Raw genomic sequence first — 22,559 nt, forward strand, 5'->3', positions numbered from 1 at the left:
TGGGGCTTGAGAATCCAGTCCCTCCCCAGCCTCTTTCAAATTCTCTTTAACACAGCTTTTTCTCCCTCACCCATACCATGCAATTTTACTTTGCCTTTGCTCTCTGCTAAGCTGCATTCAAACCTGTTGTTATTCACACAGCAAGCAATAGTAGCAACAAAGGGGTATGTACGACTGTGATTACCTGTAATACTTGGGACTAGACTCCATGACTTGGGAAGTCTTTCCTAGTCTTACATCCCTACTAATAGCACCCAAGGCACTAACCAATGCTCCTGACTTGGCTAAACAGTCTGACATGATCTCTATGGAAGATGCCCTCTGCACCAAGTGATGCTGCATTGCCGTATGGTCCTGAGCAACCCAATGCTCTGAACAAAGGTATCATCAAATACTGACTGGAATCATTAATGCAATAACCAGTTCAGACACGTGGCAATGGGACAACCATAAATCACCTACCAGGAGAAATGGGTAGCTTACCCCAAAGGGTTGCGAGTGACTCACTGTTGTACCAATGCTCAAATAATGGCAGAGAAGAATCCCTATTTCTAGCCTGGGTTAGAAACAAAATTTGTATAAGAATGAAATACTTACTTTACATGTGCATAAATCCACATGCTATGCCACACTGGCAAACTTATCCCTACTCTGGGAACGGACTTGGATGGGGCCACTTGTAATGCAAAGGTTGACCAATGCCAACTCCTTCAGCCTGTTAGGTCCTCCCAGCACCTTCAAAATAGCCACTCTCATGATAAGAAGCAATATATCCTTAGCTCCCCATGGCTTCTGTCACAGCCCCTCTTGCTCAGCAGCACAGCTGGGTGCAGGAACTGCCCCATGAGCAGCTCTCCCTCCTGCAGCACAAGGTATGTTCCTGGATGACACTGATACTTAAACCCACCTTAAAGATACCAATATCTGGAAGAGGACAAGAAACCAGTAACTACTGTGCCGGGAAGGTCAAGACAAGCAGCTCTGAGCCACCACACCAAGCTGGTCCCCATTGCCTGGCCAGTGTTAGCATCGTGGGTTCAAGCAAGTGTGCAGACAGCACTGCAGGCAGCAGCCCTCCTGCGGGGCCCTCTGCCACCGCCGCAAGGAGAAAGGGGATCAATCGGACAGTTTTAGCTCCATCGAGACCTCTCTGGTGCCTGGCAGGCGATTCCAGGCAGGGCAAAAGGCACAGACACCCATGCCGTTATCAGCCACCTCCGTGCATGGACAGGGGATGCTCATCAGACCTCGGGGGCCAATCTAGAGGGAGCTGGGTCCGAGACACCCCAATATCCATCAGAGCCATGATTCAGCCGCTCTCGATACCCAAGGCACCTGGAAAGCCCAGCTCAGCCGTGCCCATGAGGTGCGGCGCGCAAGCACAGCACCACACCCCCTTCCCAGCGCAAAGAGCGAGAGGTGCCGGGGTTTTTGTTCAGGACAACGTCCTAAAATCCCAAACCAAGCCAACGAGCCTGGAGTTCGGCTTTTCCCTGTGACCTGGCTTGCCTGGGAGAGGAGATTTGCGAGCTCGCTCCCGCATCTGTGTGTGTTGCATTGCTAAACCGCTGCCAGGGCTATTATTAGAATCAATTGTCTCTCCTGGAAATTGTATATAGAAGCTGGAAGCAACTTTTCTCATGCCCTCCCCAGCAGCCAGCGGGCTAACAATGCGGCCAGAAACCCTCCTTACGGGAGCGTGTCTGCAAGGCTTGCAGAGAGATACACCCATACAGGCACTGTTTGTGGACAGAGAGATTTATTTGTCCTTTCTAGCCCTGAATCTGTAGCAACTTTTCTACCCCTGATTCAGGAAAAGGTGCATAGGGAAAAGGAAAAGCGAGGCAGGGGCTTTACCCTTTGCGAAGCCCCCCTAGCTCTGCATTAAACTTGCTGCAGCCATTTGGAAAGGGAAGGAGCAGTCCATCTTAGCAGTCAAGTGGGGACAGGCATCCAGATTGCTGGGAGAGAGGTGGGGGGCTGGAGAAGAAATCACAGCACCAGCTTCTTTCCCCCATACCCTCTCCTTCCCTCTAGTGCAATAAGCCTCAGCCGCCGAGCTCGTCCCCATTCTTCGCCCATCAAATTCGGGATCCTGGGGTTGGGGTTTCCGTTTAGGAAAGGACAAGGGAAGCAGATGCTGCCCACATTTCTGCTGGAGATCAATGGAGGGAGGGGGGCGTGGAGCCTCCCGCACACTGCGGCTGGGCTTCCCCTGCGGGGCCGGCTGCAAGGGGAGCCCCGGCCCGCCTCGCCTCCCCTCCGCAGACAAAGACCCCCGTTACCTTCTCCCGCTCCTTCGGCGGCTCCTCAGCTCCGAGCCCGGGACGAGCGCATCCCGCTGGATCGCCGGCAGGCCGCGGCTCAGCGCACCGCATCCATCGCCCGCCTCTCCGCGGCCCTTCCCTCCGCCCCGCTGCCGGCACGCTCCCCGGGCGGTCCTAGGGCGGGCCCATGCTCCGGGCCGGGATGCCCTCACCCCCCTTCTTTCCCCTTCGTCCTCCCTTTCCCCGCCTGCCGGCCCCCGGAGCCCGGCTCCGCGGAGCTCCGCGAAGCTGCGAGGCTGTAGCCGGGAAGGGAGGAGGAGAAGGAGGAGGGAGGGAGAAGGAGGAGGAAGGCGGGAGGAGGGCAGCGAGCAGCAGTTGGCGCTGGGTCATGTGAAACAGATGAACCCGGCTCGGGCCTGCCAACATCTGGGCTCCCCTTTGCCTCCGAGAGGAGGATGAAAGGATGGAAGGATGGGAGGATGGAAGGAGGATTCATTGCCCCCCTCGAACCACACCTTGCGGTGATAAGGGAGAGCAGTGAGGATGCTCCGAGTGCTCATGCAGCCCTGGCAGGGAGGAAGAAGAGGGCAGCAAGGGCCTGGGCACCCTTGGAGCTGAGCAGGCAGAGCAGCTCCTGCCAGGCTGTGCCCTGGGAATGGGGACACTTTCCCTTTCCCTGGTGATTTGCCCTTGCTCCCGGCTGGTAGAAGGGTGCCTGGGCATAAAGCGTCTTTATGTACTGCACTAACAGTAGCCCTTGTGCAAGGGTAATACTATTAAATCAGTCAAGAAGAACAATATATGCAGGCCTCCATAAAGTGCTGAGGTTTTGGTTTAAACAAGCACAGCGCAAAGCACCCACACCACAACACCTGCACTTAGAGCTCCGACTTGCTGCTGCTGCTGCTTTGCCTCCACACCAGCATTTTCTTTCTGAAACTGGGGTTATTCCCACCAGGTAATGTCCTGAGGTGTCCCTGTGCCATGCTCTGACCCAGGCTGGCCAGGAAGAGGTCTGCTTTGGGAGGGGAGGTGTGCATGTGAGCCCTTTCTTCATCTGTTTTCAGCTGGCATTCATGCCACTGTGAGAATGCTCATGGTGAGGATGGAGCTAGGGCTTACATGGGACATACAGAACGTCCTCTTTGCCCTGTAGGAAGATAGCAGTTGCTCGACCAACATGATGGTAGTGAATGAGCTGGATGTCTGACTTTACCTGGGGGTGTTTCTAAGTTTGATCTGATGTCAGACTGAAATCAAGACCCCACCAGCATGGAGATGCCACAAGACTTGATGTACTGTCCTCTGCAACTTGAGAGGCCTATGGACTGCAAAGTGCTTTTGGGTATAATAGCCAAATACTAGAACACAGTTCCCTACCCTGTGTTTAAGGATGCAGCCACAGGCAGGCTCACCCATTCAGCTCGCTCGACCCAAGGGGCTGGCTTTCAGTAAAAGGATAAATATAGAGGCAGTTCTGAGCTCTGGCTGCTCAGGGTTAAGAACCAAGAGCTGAGGTGGCCCAAAGGTCAGGACACAGTGGCAAGAGGCAGCAATGTACCCATCTCTGCTCCAGGAAAAGCAGTGGGACCACAGTTACATTGCTAGGGTAAAGACTGAGGTTTTGTGGGTGCATCTAACCCATGTCTAGATCCAGCCACTGAAGTACCCTTGAGGGGCAAACCACCAACACACAAACCTCAGAACCTCCTAGAAGTGTAAATCCATCATTTCAGAGAGGGGTAAAACTTCAAATTGCCTCCTAAATTCTGGTTTGCACTTTTCCCTCAGCAGATACCACATCACATCTAAAGCAGGTTCTACCATCTTCAGTGGAGCTGGCAAAGAGGAATGTGCATACTTGAACCCCAGCAGAAGCCCTGCTGAGAGCTAGCAATGACACATCATCTTCCCAGGCTGGCATTCACCAAAACAGGAGATGAAGCTGCTTCAAAGGTGCACTCACCATGCAGGTGCCTGCTTGTTCTTGCTGCTCTGTAAGAATATGCCAAGGTAATGGACTTTGCCCTTGAGGTAGGATGATCCTTCAACTAGCAGAGCCTCAAGGCTATTTCCCCACCCATGGCTGTGTGGCATGTGTTGCCCATCCTCTCCTGGCAGGATCTGCCTCCAAACCCAGAGCAGAACCAGGGTGTGGTGCAGCACTATTCAGCGGGTGATAAAAGAGCTCACTTGGTGGGTTTAATAAGCAGCAACAGAGCTTGGAAGCTTCTAATTGCAAAGTAATTTGTTTCATGCATAGGAGCAAAAACTGGAAGGCGAAGCTCTCCCTGCTGAGAATTGCAGTTTTCAGCTTTCAGTGCAGGTGTGTGGGGTTTCAGTAGATATAGCTTGAAATTATGGGCTTTCTCTAACAGTCCAATCTCCTCTGGCACAAAACAGTCAGGGGTTTAGACTGGTCTGGAGACAGCAGGAAAGCATCCTTTATCATATATTTCATTATGGTGGAATTGTCTACCAGAGGTGCTCAAAGAGCATCCCATCACTGTGTGATCCTAATGGTGTCCTTTGGGGTATCAGCTGGTTTATGCCACAGGGAAAAGCTGGAGTCACAGATCAGTTGGCTGATATGTCATGTCATGGAAGCTGTCTGGGGTAGAAATGGAAGGGGAAATCCTTGATTTCCCATGTGCAGTGGTTCAGCACCTCTGCAGCCTTTAAGACCCATGATGCAGAAGAACAGCTGGACCATCGTACCTGGGAAACCCCAAGATGCATCCTCCTCAGGTCCCTTGTAAGGACATACATTTCCTACCCATCCAGGACTACATGCACAACACCTGGCCAAAAGGAAGTTCAGTAGGGTTTGGTACAAAGGCTGAACATTTCCTGCAGTGGTGGGAGATGTTCCTGCTACATTGCCTTAACCCTCCAATTCATGATACAACATTTGTGATAAATTACTGGCCTGAGTAATTTATTACTAGGAGCCTGATGGAGCTAACAAAGTACTCAGAAATGGGGACTGTTTCTTGTAACATGGAAAGTGGAACATTGTCCCTGTCACGAGGGGATTATGAAAGCTCAACCAGAAAGAGCTCCTTTCCTGGAAAAGGAATTTGCTCCAGATCTTCTGTTCATCACACACTTCCTTCCTATCAACCCCCTGGCTACATCTGGGCTGGTTCCCTGGTAGCAGTGTGGTACCCTTGAGCTACAGGCAAAGAGGGGTAAAAGAGATGGTCTGTGGAGGATTCAGACCAACATTTGCAGACAATTTGGGGTCTGTCAGGAGAGAGGAACAGAAGCTCCCAAAGTGTCTGCAGACGTCAACAATAAGAAAACCTATCCAGGGCGGAAGAGTGGAAAAAGCCTCCAAGAGGAAGACTGTGCTTTTGGGATCCTTCGTTCCTTCCAGCCTTGCCTATTTCAGGTAAATCAGTGAGCTGGGGCAGCAGAGGTTGTTAGAGGGCCTCCTGGATGAAGAGCAACTGTTGTCGGCAGTAACACGGCATCACCTGCAAAGCCCTGCAGCTACAGTTAACCGAGCCCTGCAGCACTCCCACGATGCTGGGGAGAGCTGCCAGCCTCATTTCATGGGGAGGCAGAGACATGAGTGCACGATGGCATTAAGGGTACTTCAGTGTGTGGGAAATCTAGCTAATAAACTGAGCACACCAACCCAGGAGGTAGGTGCACCCTCCTGGGTGTACAACGCGGTGTGTCCATAGCTGGGACAGCTTCAGATAGATGCTGGCAGCCAAGAGACCACCAAGACTGGGACCATTAGCCCAAGGAGGACACTGAAGCCTGATAAAGCATTGTAATACATGTAGGGCTCATTACTGGCTCAGCAAAGCAGCTGCTGAAACCCCTACCAGCAGCATTAAAGCCTGCAGAGGGGTAGCTGCATCACAGTGCAACCATCAGGTGTTTGCCTCCAGGAGTCTGCTCTCCCCTTTCTCTCCCAGACATACATGCTGTAAGTCAGATTTCCTCAACAGCATCCTTTCAGGAAGCAAAAAGCCATTCACCACATGGATATTCCTCTCTAAATTTCCTAGTTATAATTCAACAGCAGCATCCTTCAAGGAGCTTCAGTAATTCCACAAGGTCTCTGGAGTTGTCAATACCTAAACAATACATCCTGGTAACAAACATTCAGTCTGGAGGCAGCAAAGCTGCTGTCATTGAAGTGATTAGAAGCAGGCAATAGCTGCATTTCTTCCAAGCTAGTTCCTATCATGGCAAGTCCCAAAAAGAGAACAATAGCCCAAACATTTAACTTTGACATACACAGATGCGTCTGCATCAAAATAACAACACCTCTGATCCCTTTATATTGGTTACCAATAACAAAGCAGGGAAGAAACAGCATGGCCTTGTGCTGGAGAACTGCTGTTGACAATTCATTTCCACTCGTTAGCAGAGATTACGGTATTAGAATCCTTTACAGGGAACGTGGTGATAGGACCGTGGGTGCCACCAGAATGTGTGAGCTGTTCCATGAACATTTGTAGTATCTTCAGAAAAGCTTAATGAATATAGTCTAGCCCAGAACTGCATTAATTAGCACTAACGGGTTGGAGGAGATGTCATGTCATGAAGCAGTATTCACACTTACACAATGATTTGCATCCATAAGCGGTGCAGTGCTTTACAGGAGTCAATGTCAGTTCCCCACGTATGGTACCTCTGAAACCCATGGAAGGTGAGGAAAATGCTTTCAAAGGATATTTAGGATTTGCTGGAGGTACCTAACCACCTACCTCCCTGTGGGAGGTGTTCAAGGGCCTCACTCCCATGGATTGCACAACTCTTAGCTCGTAATATTTAAGTGGTAGTAAAAGATTAAAAAGCCCCCAAACTTTTAAAGTAGCATGGACCTAAGAAACTTGGGAACTGAAATCCATTTTCAGGATTATATAAGCTTCCAGACACATGAATCCCACTGTAAATCAGTGCAGCTGGCTTATTCTAACCATGGCAAGGATCAGCCAGCCCTAGAGAAGGTTACCCTGTGGGTTAATCCATGTGGCATATAATTCATGGTATAGCATGGTCATGTCCGCTCTGATGTAAGTTGGCTGGAGAAGAAGCAATGGCCTCACCTTTTTTCATCTGGCCCAATGTGTATCCTCCATGCACTGATGATCAATGCTGGGAAACAGAAAAAGGACTAATGTGACCCAGCTGGTCATCTAAGCCACCAGGCTGCCCTCACCCACTTCCATGGACCAAGGCCAGCAAGAGAGAGATGGAAGGTTATGTGGACGATTACCAAATATGTCTTCCACACGTCATTTCCCCCTATAACAGGTTGGAATGAATTGTGACCTTGCGAAAATTCATGCTGAGAACTTTGGAAACCAGGTGGAAACCACAGGCATCTCATTCAGAGAAGTAAAATGCAATTACTCAAGAACAGGACCTGACTCATATACCTGGATCTGGATCTGCAAACAATTTAGGAGATAAGACATACAACACTCAGTGCACTTCAAACTGGGAAGATCTCCAAGTGTGCTGATTGAACCACGGGATGTTTCTAGTTAAGCCTTCCACAGAAACATTTCACTTCTGAGATGAACCGTGGGTGTTATTTCCCATGCCATGCTTTCATTAATTTCCAGGACAATCCCTTAAGTAATTGGGGCACAAAAGGAGGGGGAAAAGGGAGAAGCAAGACTTTAGCTTTGGACAAAATAAGCCTCCAGGCGTCTGATTAATTTTCACACAGATTCTGCTTAAAGGATCTCAGAGAGCTGAAGAGGGAAGCAAGAAGACCTCGACATTCCCAAAGAGCTGGTGCAATAAATCCTCCTTTCATTAGGCAAAGAAAGTGCATGCTAGCGGGATTATTCTACAGGCAAACAAAGCTTGGTCTTTGCGAGGCAGCTGGAATGGATAGTGGGGACAAGCCAACTCCATCTGGTTGGTGCTATGGCCTGTGTGCTGGCAAATCCTGCCTGCTGCCTTCAGCTCCAGCCTGGAGCTCATGTGGAAAGGGACACGAGGCATGTGCAAGTCGCCCGTGTCCCAGTTAGCTCTGGGTAATCCCAGCATCCAAGAGGCCAAACAAAGCAAACAGTGTATGTAAGGGACTGAAGATGAGCTGGGTTTGCCACTAACCCTCCCTGGGTGACCCATGGCTCTATGGAGTGATACTGGAGAAAGGGGATGTTCTTGCAGCTGTCTCACTTTTCACCCACCTGGGATTGGGAATGAGGGGAAGAGAGAAGGAAATCTTCCTGATGGAAGGTGCTGGGAGTCATCTTTACCCTTACAGGAGGAATAAGAGGGATGGGGGAGGTTCTCTACCTGCTGCAGGTCAGGTCCTCACCAATCACTTCTACACTCCCATGAGGCAGAAGGGATACATGGGACCTGGTTGCCCTTCAAAGCTGAGCAAAGCTCTACCTCAGGGACTTCTTCCTATTCACACAATATCACCATTTTCACCTGAAAAGGCCTGAAAGCAGAACAATGGTGGAAGGAGCAGATGTGGCAGAGGCCCCTTCCATCCATAAAGAGGGCTGGGTGGTGGTGGGTGATGGGGAGGTTTTTTGCCAGGGGATAGGAGGAGCGAGAGCTGGTGGAAGACTGGAGGTAGAGAGGAAACCAGAAAACACTCTTGCTGCTGGCAAAGGGCACTGTTTGGCCGGATGGGACCTGGATTGATGCTTGCAGACCACTGACATGACCACAGTGCAGACAGAAACAAAATGCAGCCTATAAGAGGAAATCTCATTCCTCCAAAAGGAAAGGAACCAACCTCATCCGCGCAAGGGAGCTGCTAAGTAAATGGCAAATGACTAAATGGCAAGAACCTGAGAACAAGGCTAGAGAGAGGTGAAATTATTCTCCCCACACCATCCTCAGATGCTGCAGTTGACTGGTGCACTCAAAAGCTCTGTTGGATGACAAAAGACAGCACAGGTAATTGTGAAGGACATCAAATGAGTCGCCTGAGAGATCCAAGCCCAGAAATGGGCCTCCTAAGTAAGATCTTGCATGGAGCTATATAATGTAATACTTTCTCTTGTACAGAAGAATAAAACAAAGTGATTGCTGTTTGTTTGGCTTTTTGTACTGAAGTAGCTTGTGCGCTTTGCATGATGACAGATTTGAAGACTATTTCTGTAGTTTTACACTGCCTTCTACTGAGGACTCCAAAACTTACACCGGTTGGAAAGCTTTCTATTCCAAAGGATGCCACATTCTGCAGAAAATCCTGAGAACGTTCCAAAATGCCACTGAAATTATTATTAGCAGCTTTTGCCAAATAAATCTAACAAAAATCCAAAGCCAGTTACACAATGTTTCAATCACTGCAACATTAAAAAAAGGATTTATGAATACAAAAGCAACAGAGAAATGACAATTTCAGCAATTAAAAACAAAACAACAAAAGAGAGCTTGGTGTAAGCTTGATTTCCATTTTATGTCACTTTTTGGATATAGTTCTGTGTTTCTTTAGATTATTTTCTCTACTCTGTTGCTTGCCCATAAAGCCACATTAGGGAAAGCTCCTGTCTGTATTAGGAAATAGCTGTTCTAGCCAAAGCTCTTGTAGGTGTGAGTAGGGGGTAGCCTAATTTCAGATGCAGGTAAGGTTTTTCAGGTAACCTTTTCTTATTGAAAGTTTTCACTATCTCTGTGAGGCAAGATCATTACCCAAGTTGAACAGATGGGAAAAGAGAGTCATGGAGAGATCAATTTACCTGGGAATGATCCCCTATCAAATTGGAGAGAGACACCTGGGAATAAACCGCAAGCCTTGTGACACCAAAGCCTTGTGACACCAAAGCCTTTGTGCTAACTTGAGACCCCTCTTTTTCCCCCAGCTGATGAATCAGTGATTAACAAAGGCTGCTCCGTTTCTGACAGTTTAATCAGTGATTTCTATTGTACACTTTGCTTCACTTGGGCTTTTTTCGTCTTTATGAGGCAACTCGTGCAAAGAGAGGAAGCAAACACAAAATATATCTCAGAGCAGGTAAACCCCCATGCCATAGAAGTGCAAAAAACAGATCTCATTTGCCACAGAATATTTATCTGACCAATAACGTTTGCATTTAGGCCCAGTCGGCTGCTTTAACAGCAAATACCTAAATTACATTTAATGTGAAAACATTTAGAATAGGCTCAGTGTCTTCTAAATAAACATAGCACTGATCATAATGATGCTCTGCTAGAGCCAAAGGCTCAATGCTACTTGATTTATTGTTTAACTCGGGTCTAATTGCTGCGTATCAGACATCTCTGGGCTTCTATAGCTTGTCTGAACACAGTTCCCTTTTCATTACTGAAGTACATCAGGAATAAACCCCAGCTCTTCTAATACCCTGCCCAGGGCAGTCACCACAAGACTGTTAACCCTTGGCTAAGGAGATTGAAATGCTTGATTAATTCACTCTATAAAAATTGCTCATTTCCCCTTTACACATATTGCTGGCTTGGTTTCTGAGCACCCCTTGCTCTGCATGGTGTATTCCAAGCAATGGCTCTGTGAAGTCCAACTGTGCTTGCATGGGGCCACACAGACCCAGAGCTGCTAGAGGTCAGTCCTGAGGAGGGCAGGAGGGACTGGAAGTGGCCCATTGATGGGACTTAGCAGTCCTTGGTTGCTGCTGTTTGGGATGGGAGAGTCTTGGGTATCAATGCCTGCTTCAAGGAGTCATCGTGTCTTTCACCTAATGGTTCTAACAGGCCTTGCAGGCACATGTGAGGCTATAGGATAAGTGGTGTTGATACCTCCACCACAAGAAAGAGGTGAGAAGCTCAAATTCATACATTCTGAGGGAGGTCTCAAACCACGGAACCCCTGCATGAAAAGGGTGAAGGTTTCACCTATTAGCTGTGCCTTCAGAAATGCTCTCCTTGCTCAAATGTTCATCGCTGCCCCAGTTTTGCAGGGAAGGATGGAGGTGCTGCCTCCAAGCAGTGGGCTGATTCATAAAAAGTCAACATTAAACATCCAATCCCCACTTTGAGAGTAGCTCTAACCTGTTTGACACTATCTCAGAGCTAGGATTTGTAGACAAGATATGGGACTTGCACCATAGCACCTTTTCCTCATGACTCCTGGAAGTGGGAAGCAGGAGACATTTTGTCTCTGAAGACTGATCAACCCCATCTACTGTTCAGCTACCAGCAAACCCAGTACATTTTGGTTATTATCATGCCAGTTTCTGCAGCTCTACAGGGTTGTTGCAGTCTTTGGGCTGTGGAAAACTAGGTACCTGCTTTTAGGACAGGGAAGGATGCATTTATAGTTAAGTTTGTTCTCTCCCGTCTATTTCCCAATGACATTTTGCTTCACACTATCTCTCTGTCCTCATCTATAACCTGAGTTTGATCATAACACACTTCCCTCTCTCTCAGGAGTACTGTGAAAATGAATATAGACTTCAGACATAACACAAAGTCAGCTCTTGCTAATGTGATACTTTCTACAATGACTTCTCAGGTTTGTTTCATTTAAAAAAGAGAGACAAATGATAGATTAGCTGTAATAGCATATGCCACTGGTCAGATAGGATCATGACTGTTGAGTTATACAGCAAGCTAACAAATGATTGTGGTTTGGCTTTGCAGGAGTACTGGGATGGTGACTGCAAACTTTGTTTATAAGATTTTGAGTACATCGAAAACATTTTCAGATTAAGTGTATTGGAAGGCTGGTTATTAAAGCAATTGAAGAGGATTAAATATAATCATGGTTGGTCAAATACATGTTTTCAGGCAAAACAAGAATTTCCACAACAGTTTTCATGGGATGTTGCATGGCAGAAAGAGGGGAAATAAATCCCAAATGCCCCGTGGTCCCTGATGTTTGCAATATCACTGCTTAGGTGCAGGATGCAACTAAACTGCACCTCCAAAACAGGGACAAGCCCCTGTGAGGAGTCAACTACATCCATACATTATCCTTTGCACATTCAAGCTGTGACAAGGGAAACTAATGTTAAAAAGCTCCCTGTGCCTTGTCTGCAAGTTGCTTGGGAGCGTCCACCATAGATAGTGCCAGGGCTGTGCTGCCTCTGTGGACTATGGCTGGGATGCTCTATCTGATGGGCATGTGAGTGGAGCAGGGTAGCATGTCTCCAGTGGGTTTGGACCACCTCAGAAGGGCAGGGATGCTATTTCCCCACTGCAGCTCAGGCTCCTTGTTTAAAGCAATTCTAATTTTCCTGTCTCATGCCTCAGGGGCAGACATTTGTCCCCCTCTTCCTCATTCCAGAGACGGCTGACTTCCTGCAGTGACAGTGACCTTATGATCTGAGAGCACAGGGATGCCAAATCTCATGATAGATGATGCTTGTCTGAAACCCTGCTCCTCTGGGTTGATCTCAGAAGGTGAAGGAGAAGAGAGCCCAACTCTATGAATTTTGTTAATTCAAATATTTTAAGGCAGCTTTAATATCCTCAAGCCTTAGCAATTTTAAAAACAGAGCATGCTTTAGAATCATAGAATCATAGAATAGTTAGGGTTGGAAAGGACCTTAAGATCAGTCAGTTCCAACCCCCCTGCCATGGGCAGGGACACCTCACACTAGACCATGTCACCCAAAGCCTCATCCAACCTGGCCTTGAACACTGCCAGAGATGGAACATTCACAACTTTCTTGGGCAACCCATTCCAGTGCATCACCACCCTCACAGTGAATAACTTCTTCCTTATATCCAATCTAAACTTCCCCTGTTAAAATTTTAACCTGATACCCCTTGTCCTGTCACTACAGTCCCTAATGAAGAGTCCCTCCCCAGCATCCCTATAGGCCCCCTTCAGATACTGAAAGGCTGCTATGAGGTCTCCACGGAGCCTTCTCTTCTCCAGGCTGAACAGCCTCAACTTTCTCAGCCTATCTTCATGCAGGAGGTGCTCCAGTCCCCTGATCATCCTCGTGGCCTCCTCTGGACTTGTTCCAACAGTTCAGTGTCCTTTTTTATGTTGAGGACACCAACATAAACTGGTGCTTACAGTCAAGGAGGTATAAGGATTCTGTAAGGAAGAAGTTCTTTACTGTGAGGGTGGTGAGGCACTGGAAGAGTCTTCCCAAAAAAGTGGCAAATGCTCCGTTCCTGGCAGTGTTCAGGGCCAGGTTGGACAGGGCCTTGGGTGACATGGTTTAGGGTGAGGTGTCCCTGCCCATGGCACGGGGTTGGAACTGGGTGGGCTTAAGGTCCTTTCCAACCCAAACCATTCTATGATTCTGTGATTCTATAACGTAGCCTGATATATTAGTATAAACTTTTTACTGTCTGGTGATGAACACTTGCATACGGCAGACCCTTTCCTAGTCCATTTTATAATGACAACACTCAGTTTTCATATAGTTTCACTCATCATTGTTTTATGAGGGGCCACTGTGCTTGGAAGGTTCAAAAAGCTCAGCTGCGATCTTTAAGTAAAGACTGAATTAAATGGGAACTAAATGAGAGGAAAATAGACAAAGCCTATAGTTAAAGGGTCACAGTGGCAACTCCTTTGCAGGAGGAAAAACATTTAATTAATGTTCTTTCTTCATAATTTGCTTGGAAACACAGACTGAAAAGCTGACCTGGGTGGTCTTGTTTCAAAAAAGTTAAAGGAAAGACATTTTCTTTGTGCAGAGGAGCCTGGAGAAATAGGCACAAGGTTTTCCTGTCCCAAATCGGAGAAAGGAGTCAAGTGTGGGAACAAGTGCTGGGAGGCAGAGGTGGGCAGAAACTGGGAAACTGCTGCCTGTAAAACTGGTACCTGAAATCAGCAGTGATCAACCAGGAGGGCAAGTGATTAATAGGGGCCAGGAGCAGGTTTTGTGTTGCTTATGACATGATACTGGTTGTGCGTTCCAAGGAGTGGGCCGGGACAGCCTTTCTGCTGGAGCAGAGCCATGCAGCCTCACTTGCTGACCCAAAAGAGCTGGTAAAACACATTCATTAACTAAATGCCACTGCTATTATCATCCTGGAAAATAATTGAGAATGGCGAAGCTCCCAGTGCCCTCCAGTGCTCTATTTGTACACAGGTCTTCCCCTATTTTGTAATCACTGTTTTCATCTTTTCCCCTCTTTATGGTTATTCCTATTATTACTGGAATTATTGCTGTGCAGTGTGTCTTTCTATGTGAAAAGTTGAAGTTACAGTTTCAGTCCTAGATGGCAGTATAAATTATTACATGGGCTACCCTATAATCTTTGGTCATGTTGTACAGCAAGGTAATTGATTCCCAAGTCACTAAAGCTAACTAACACGACTGTAAATCTAATGCTTGAGCACTGTTTGCTATTAAAAAGTCAACATCTACAATAGTTACTACACTGCAATTACTGGGAAAATGCTGATTTGCTCTAGACTTGGAGCAGGGAGTAATTGCAGCCTCTCTTGAGATCTTGAGTGTGATAATTGGTGGTGAATGGTGGGTTTTTACGCTGGTGATCATGTAGGTTGTCTCCCTGCATGCTTATTCCCAGAGCACTTATAGCATCACCATTCTTGCAGCCGCCAGTGCTGGGCTTGTTGCTTCTGCCTGCATGTGGCCAAAAGAAATGAACCCTCTAGGAGGAGCACTCAGGTTTTGAGCTGGTGCAGACCTTCCATAGAGTCTGAGCATTGCGCCAATACACCCCACAGAAACCTGCACCCTTCCACTTCCCCAGTCAAGTAGGAAATCTTATAACCTCTACATTCAGGCTTCTTGGTTTGAGCCTAGCTAAAAATATGTCATGCCACTAGATTTTTATCTTTCAAAGGTGGTATGTTGGATATGTGTAAAGTGTGCTCCAGCTTTTGATTCTTCAGAGCAGCTGGGGCATGTGCAGAAGCCATCACTTTGCTCTTCAACCCCACAGGAGAAGCTCTGGAGGTCAGGATGTAGCTGGTCTCCAGCCTGCTGGCTTTCCTTGGTATCATATCCATGGGAATGAGGAGAAGGCTACAAAGCTCCCCTTGAGAAGATGGATGGCATATCTCAAGGTTTCAGATAGCTATTTCAGCTATAATTCAGACAGAACCCGGAACTGGAAATTGGAGACCCCACAACAGGCCAATCTGCTCCAGTCAGGGAAGGAAAGCACCAACCCTTGAGAGGAGCTGATTTCAATGGCAGTTTTCCAAACATTTTACGTAGAGTTGTGTGAAATATCTGGAGGGAAATCTGGAAGTCATCCCCTTTCACTAGGAGATCTTTTTCCTGCTGCCTTCCCCTTGCACAAAAACAAGCAAGCCCAAGCAAATAAACAAGGCACTCCATAGGAAATACCCCATTTCCCTCTCAGCCTTTTATCCCTCTGAAACAAAATCCTTAAGCTGGCTGAAGATGCCCTGCTGCCTGTAACAAACAGAACTGAGAAGCTGCTACCACCTGCTTTGATGCAAAATCATCTTTCTTTTTCATTTCCCAAACTAGTGAAGACAAGTGATTTCTGCATTACCAAGTGACCAGGGACATTACCACAGAAATGATGGTGCAGCACTGTAAATGTCATTTTTATACACTCCCTGGCAGAAACAGTGAATAATAATAACAGTAGTAGTAGTAGTAACAGTTATAGCAATGGCTTAGAAAAAAATGATTCAATTGACCCTAGAGTTAACAAGTGCACCAGTCAAACACCAGCATCCTCCTTGCTGTTAGCTCAGCATGGACAGAGCCCATTGTGCATCCTGCTTTGGCTGTGGATGGTCACCAATATGGCCATGGGCTCCATGTGGCAGCTGCCTGCAGGCTGCCTGTACAGGGACACCTTCCCTCCTTGCAGCACTTGCTCCCAAACTGTCATAACTGAGGGTGGATGCTTGAAAATGATCCTAATGCGCAGAAGTAGAAAACCATTGTGGAGGAAAGGAAGAAAAAGAAAAGGCAGAAAAAGAAAACCCAGAAGAGATGCGGATGTAAAGAATACTCTAAAAAATTAAGTCTGTTTAGCAGTGGTTGTGTTTATATTGCATCTGAGCATCATTTTACTTGTGTGGCTGCTCATACATCACTGTGCTAATGAGGCAGTGAGTAACTAGGTGCCTGTACATTGCGAGATGGTTGATTTCCACTGAACAACTCAAACCCTCTCAAAATAAGGTTTGAAACCCAAAACCAAACAGCTGGGGTGCTTTGGGAATAGTGGTAAGGGATGGAAAGCAAGCACTAGGCTCAGCTCTGTACCCTCAGGAGCTGGCTGGGGGTCTGCAAAGCGCCTTCCCTTGGCTTTCCTGCACCTACAGACTGACACACGAGCCGTGTTTGCTCTGCTCCCACTGGGTGAATGTGAGAGGAGCAGGAAGAGGCCCCTGCCCTACCCTGGGAAACAAAAGACAAAAGGAGTCGGCATTTATCCCCGATTATCCTGCAGCTGTCTGGGCCCAAGGAGCACCATGGCCTGCTCCCTGACCACACTGCCCTACCACACCATCCCCAAATCCTTCTAAACCTGAGCAATTAATGCAGCGCAAAACAAGGGGCTGGGACTTACAGCGGGACTGAAATGTTAATGAATGGAACGTCCAGTGTGCTCATTTATTTATGACTTCTTCAGCCTACAGTAACTACAAGCAGTAATTGGATTGTGCTCGGCAGAGCCAGATTGATTTGCTACTTAATAATAAACCGGGGTCCTCTGTTGATAATGAAATCCCTAGAAACAAGGCGCTAGGGTGAGAAATGCATTCGAGGTGCAATGCTGACTTTGAAAGCTCATGTGGCTGTTGGTGCAGAGCAGGATCTTTGCCAGATGAAAATTGGAGACTGTTAAAACATGCCCTTTGTGGCCTCCTGTGCCCTCAATGGAATATTCACCAACTTTGTCAGGGATGTTATTTAGAGTTTTGACAAAGGGCAGTGAACACAGTGTATTTTGCCATAGTTTTCTGAAGGTCGTGGCTAACCCTCAGTGCAATGTGCAGTGACCTCTGGTTGCCTCTGAATGAAAAGTGGCATTTAGACTTAATTGCAAAGCAGCACTGGGGAGCTGGACTACCCAAAACCTTCATTTAGAGCCAACTGAGCCTAAATATAACAAACCAAGCCCTCTGCAGGTGGGTGTTCATGCAGATGGGACTGTTTCTCTCCGGCAAAGAGATGGGAGCATGTGGCTTGTGCCCTTCTGCTCCCTTCTTCAGCCAAACTCTATTGGCTCTATTGGTAGCAGCTTAAGGACCAGAATTATGGCTACAGCATCTTTAAGATGTTTTTAAGGATGCCAGCCCATCCAGAGGCATAAACATAACCTGATTTTCCTTGGGCTTTGCCATTTTGAGCAGCCATGATGCTCATGCTCTTCCCTCAACCATGAGCTCATGACCATGGGAAGCATTGATACCTGAAGCCACCTAAGGTTTACTGAAGGGATGATACCCCTAGGATGACTGTGCCTCAAATCACTCCAAAAAAAGCTCTTAAGACTGCTTTGCATCCAGCATTGGCTAGGAGGCTGGAGGAGCTGACCTTGCCTTTTGAATGCTATATAAGCATGGAAGATGCTTGTGAAAGGGCACTTTTGTGCCTGTGCTACAGTGGTCAGTGAAACTGCGAGAGCCACAGGAGCAGGCATGGGCATAGCCAGGGCCCCTGACTCTGAGGGTATCTCCATCCATGGCACAATAAGAAATGTCTTAACTCAGAACCCACTTTCCCCTCCTTGAATGTCCTTGAACAGAAAAAATCCAAAGTTTGTTGTAACAAGGCTGGCAGTTTGCTTTGCTATGGACTCCTTCCTGTACATATTCATATACTTATGTGCAAAATTAATGTATGGTTGTTGCTCTAAAGATGGATTTATTTCAGCAAGAACCAGGGCTAATGGATGGCTGTGCAGAAGCAATTTTGAAGGCAATCCTGAAGGTGCTGTGCATTGTGTGCCATCAGTTTAATCAGACCTTATAAGTCCAAGATGACTAGAATTGCCCATCTGCAACAGATTGTGTTTGGGGGGTTTGAGGTTGTGGGACTGCTCCTTCCCTGCCCTCTACATTGTTAAATGGAGATGAGTAACAAGAAGCAGGCAGTGGTGTGGGAGAAGCCCTTCCTGTTGAGCACCATGTGGAGCTTGCACTGAGATGGATGGGATGCAGGGCCTGCTCTTCTGGAAGTTAATTGTAGAGACAACAGAGAAGGAGAGTGGGATAGGATTCCTCTAGTCCTGCCACGTTCATTGCTCTCCCTGAAGTGGGTAGGAGATCCCTAGTCTTCTCCCAGCAGTTTGGGGATTACATGCTGCTCCCTCTTCACTTGGTTCCCCTCAGTCTGAAGTCACTAATTCAGAGAGCAGAGTGTCTGTCCCCATCCCTGCCTTGATTATCCTTAATACCAAAGGAACAAGGGAGAAAACCCCGAGAGGAAAACTCCAGATTATTCATGGAATGACAGCCTGTCACCAAATAAATAAACAGAGGAAGAAAACCAGGTCATGCCTGTCATCGCCAGTGCAAATCCCCTCTGATGCTGACAGCCCTCATGTTTCACAGTTTGTGTAGACAGTTGCCTTTCCTTGTGGGATAATTACAGACCTGGCCGGGAGATGTCTGACCAGGCTTTCTGTCCCAGAGTCACCCACAATGGGTGGCAGATGTCCTGCCCTGCCAGAGGAGGGCCCTGCCCTTGGGAAGGGTCCCCAGATGCTGCAGAAATCTTCTGCTTTGCACCACTTTTCCTCTGCTTTATTGATCAGGGTGGAAGGAGATGGGGAGGTCAAGCAAAAATGCTATCTCAGAATTAAAAACACAGGTAAGGGCTTCTATCTTGATGTCCAAGGTTATGGGTTATGTGCATTTAAACCAGCTCTACCACTAAGTCCCTGATTTGGGGAAAATTAAAGTAAGGCCAAACTTATGATGTGACTTTACATCCGAGAGGGGTAAAGTCTTCTGACTCACCCTTGAGCTCATTGGGACCCTCCTGAGCATCTATTTTCACCTCACATTTCACCTTTGGAAATACATCACTCTTGCTCTGAAAATGAAACCCTCCTGGTTTGCACAAAGCAGATTCTTCCATAGGGAACAAGTTGAACGGCATAAACCTACTCTCCTTTCTCCATAGGTACCTCTAATGAGTGTGCTGCTGTGAGGATGGACACAGCCATGGTCAGCAGGCACATTTAATGCTGTCTGCATTGTCAGACCCTGGGCAAGGGGGCTGTTTTGGTACGGTGGAAAAATGTTGCTGAAAGTAGTTTTTGGCAGAGAAAGCACTCATGCCAAAATGCCCTGCAAAGTCATGCTATGCTAAAAGTCACACTTGCGGTGAAAAAGTGGGAAAATTCCGAATAATCTATTTTGACTTTTCCTAAAAAATAATAATAAAAAAATAATTTACATTAAAAAAAACAATCACTAAAGAGGAGCATGTACTATAAATGCTGTCACAGTAAAGACAACGTGTTTCAATTGTCCCAAACATTCGGTGGTGTATTTTAAAATCTGAAATGACTTATTCGAGGCAGGGCCCAGCATAGAAATGAGGCAAGAAGCCCTCAGAGAATGAGAATCCCATTTCCGACATCTTTCCTAATCTCAGGAGGGTCAGCTGTGTTTTTTTGGAAGGCAGCACTGCAATAGCTGTGTCTTTCCATTCTTGATCATGAACTGTCTCCCCCTTAGGGCCATGCACAGCTTCCCCATACACCTCCACTGCTGACTGCCTGGCACAGGGGGATAGAACCTCCCATAGTATGAGCCAAAATCAGTTTTGTTCTGCAGATTTGAATGTTTAAAGTATTTTATACTCTCTCCCAGTCTGTGCACATTATACATTCTTATCCTTGCATAAAAATATATAATGAGAATATATTCTTATTCTTTATATCGAAGATAAAACCACAGCTACAGGGCTTCATGTTTCAGCTTGGGTAGCAATTGCAATAGCAATTTAACTGATCCAGTGAGTGTGCCCTTGGCTGTGTTGATGGCCATCACAACAGGGGTGCCAGCTGCATCATTATGATACCCTCTGGCAGCAGATCAGCAGCTGCAAGAGTGTACAGGATTAATAATAAATCAAATGCATCCTGTGAACACTGTTGCAGGATATGATTAATTTTCACGTATGCCAATAACACAGTGAGCCAGCTCCTCCGTTAGTATAAAGCTGCCCAGTTCCTGACTTCAGGATTTGGCTTGGTATATGCTCACTTGAGACTCGCAGCCAGTTTGCCCGTATCAGCATATATTATATTGGCTTTTGTGTTCAAGGTCAGGTCCTGGTAAATTTGCAATTTACAGTGAGGGAAAGTTTGCCTTGCAGCAATGGGTGGAGATTAATATGGGCTGCTTTGCATGCTAACTATTGCATTTCAGGAAGACATGTAAGATTAATAGATCCAGGAACAAGGGAGCTTGCATGGGTTCCAAGCAATGGGCAAAGCCACCAGACAGATGTTCAGAATGGAGTAAATGACACTGTATTTCCAACACCCATCGTAACATGTCAGGGAAAGTGCCAGGGTAACATACCAGGGAAAGGAGATGGAGAGTCCTCCACCTCTGCTCCTCGTCCTGGTGCTTAAGAGCTCATATAAGCCTATGCCTGTGGAAGCTCTCCATCAGCCCAGTGTAAATCATTAGCAAGCTCACTGTCATAATTCACATTTTCCCTTGCATAACAGACAGGATTTATCCTGTTAATGTTTCTCCATTCATCATCCCTCCATCCTTTTGCCAGACTGACTTCAAGCCTGCAGTGGGAATGGGGCTGGTTAACACTGTTATAAGCTGAAGCATCCCAGGCAGTAGGGAAGATCCTAATATCTTTCTGCAGAAACTCATCTTCCTTCTCACCACCATGGATGTCTGAAAGAAGACAAGAGAGAAAGGGCTGATACTGGAGACCTATTGGGTGGAAAACCTATTGTTTGAGGTGCAACTCTGTGAGGCAGATTGTGTTTTCCTGGTGCTTGGGAGGAACTTGTCTTGTAACAACACGACTATGTTCCCTCTGAATTGTTGGCCTTTTCAGTGTTTGAATTTCTAGGTGACTCCATTCTGAAGTGCCCTATTCACTCAGCTGTGTTTACCCAGCTGCCAGAGATTCTTCTGTGCTCAGGAGCTGCATGTAGCACCATGGACTGTGGGAAAGAGAAAGCTCAAGAAGGGTAAGCCTTAGGAAGAAATCTTGCTGGAAATGACATTATTTATAATGCACAGCGTTGGGATTTGGGCTACCAATCAGTCTTTAGAAGAAGACTTCCAATGAAGAAAGGAAAGAATATTGATTTGAACTCTATGAGAACCATATCAGCTTGCCTGCTATACTAGCAAGGCACTGCATATGTACTAGTGCAGTTTCTAGCTAAGGTCTAGGAGAGGGCCTGAACATCCTTTCCCTATGGAGCTTTTTTCTGCATAATAGGAAGAAAAGGCTATCCTAACCCTAACCTTAACCCTAACCTAACCCTAACCTTAACGTTAACCCTAGCACTAAACTTAACCTTATCCCTAACTTTAACCTTAACCTTAACCCTAACCCTAAGCTTAACCTTGCCCTTAAACCTAACTCTAACCATAACCCTAACCTTATACAGGCACCCCTTCTATCTGTTCAAGAAAAGCACAGAGCGTAGTGGTAGTCCCAACCCCAGCCCAACTGTAAATCATGCAGACATTTAAACTGTGTGCAGAAGCATTCAGTGTGCATGGGGCTTTGCAGGGAGGTGCAGTACTCTCTTGCTTCCTCCCACAAGGTGCAAGATGGTACCCAGACACCGAGTCTCTGCCTCTGCTCACCCACCCACACACAGAGATTGAACGGAGCCTTTTGTTCTCACTCAAGAATATGTGTAAAGGGACCTTAATGAGGAGAAGAAATCCAATCCTTTTAAACCCAGCTACTTGGATCGTGGGTAAATCTGTGGGCTGGACTATGGGGAAATTCCACAGATCTGGATTTCTTCTAATTCACTTTACTCTGTGCAATCCCACCGTTGCCAAAAGGTGACAAATTCCCCATCCTGATGCTGTGCTCATTTCAGATAGCCACGGGGAGAGAAACGCCACCAATGAACAGTAACTGCTTTCTCTTAAAAGAGCAAGCGAGAGGAGCAGCAGTAGTAATAATAAAGGACAAAGACACATTCAACCTCTAAGCAGCTTAGCCTTCAATAAGCAATTCTTTGAAAGGAAATTAATGGAAAAGGTTACAAGCCTTCTCCTGAGCCGAGCATGTCACACTGCTCTGTCTCACCATTACTAGGGATAGAACAACTCCGTGGCATTTCTTTTCGTTTCAGATGCCCTGGAAGGCTGTGTTACTCACTGGACCTTGCATTTTCCCTTTCCCTGGTTGCACAATGGATTGAGGAGTTCCTTGTGGGTGATTCAATGGGTGATGCCCAGCCCAACCTGCACACCCACAT

General features: G+C 46.9%; 1 protein-coding gene across 7 annotated transcripts in view; it reads right to left on the minus strand.

Moving 5' to 3' along the window:
• The window catches only part of FRMD4A (FERM domain containing 4A), a 374,382-nt gene that overhangs the window by 149,622 nt on the left and 202,201 nt on the right, over window positions 1-22,559 (minus strand). Inside the window, exon 1 of one of the 7 annotated variants that reach the window (XM_061368136.1) lies at window positions 2,286-2,577. The exons of the other annotated variants lie outside the window; for them this stretch is intronic. Coding sequence (XP_061224120.1) covers window positions 2,286-2,378 — 93 coding nt within the window. The 5' untranslated portion in view covers window positions 2,379-2,577. Of the gene's footprint in view, window positions 1-2,285; window positions 2,578-22,559 lie in introns of those variants that run through there. 7 annotated transcript variants of the gene reach the window in all.

The sequence above is a fragment of the Neopsephotus bourkii genome, unplaced genomic scaffold, assembly GCF_033783945.1.
Source record: "Neopsephotus bourkii isolate Nb327-2 ecotype Australia unplaced genomic scaffold, CSIRO-AGI_Nbou_v1 NB_1423, whole genome shotgun sequence".
NCBI lineage: Eukaryota > Metazoa > Chordata > Aves > Psittaciformes > Psittacidae > Neopsephotus > Neopsephotus bourkii.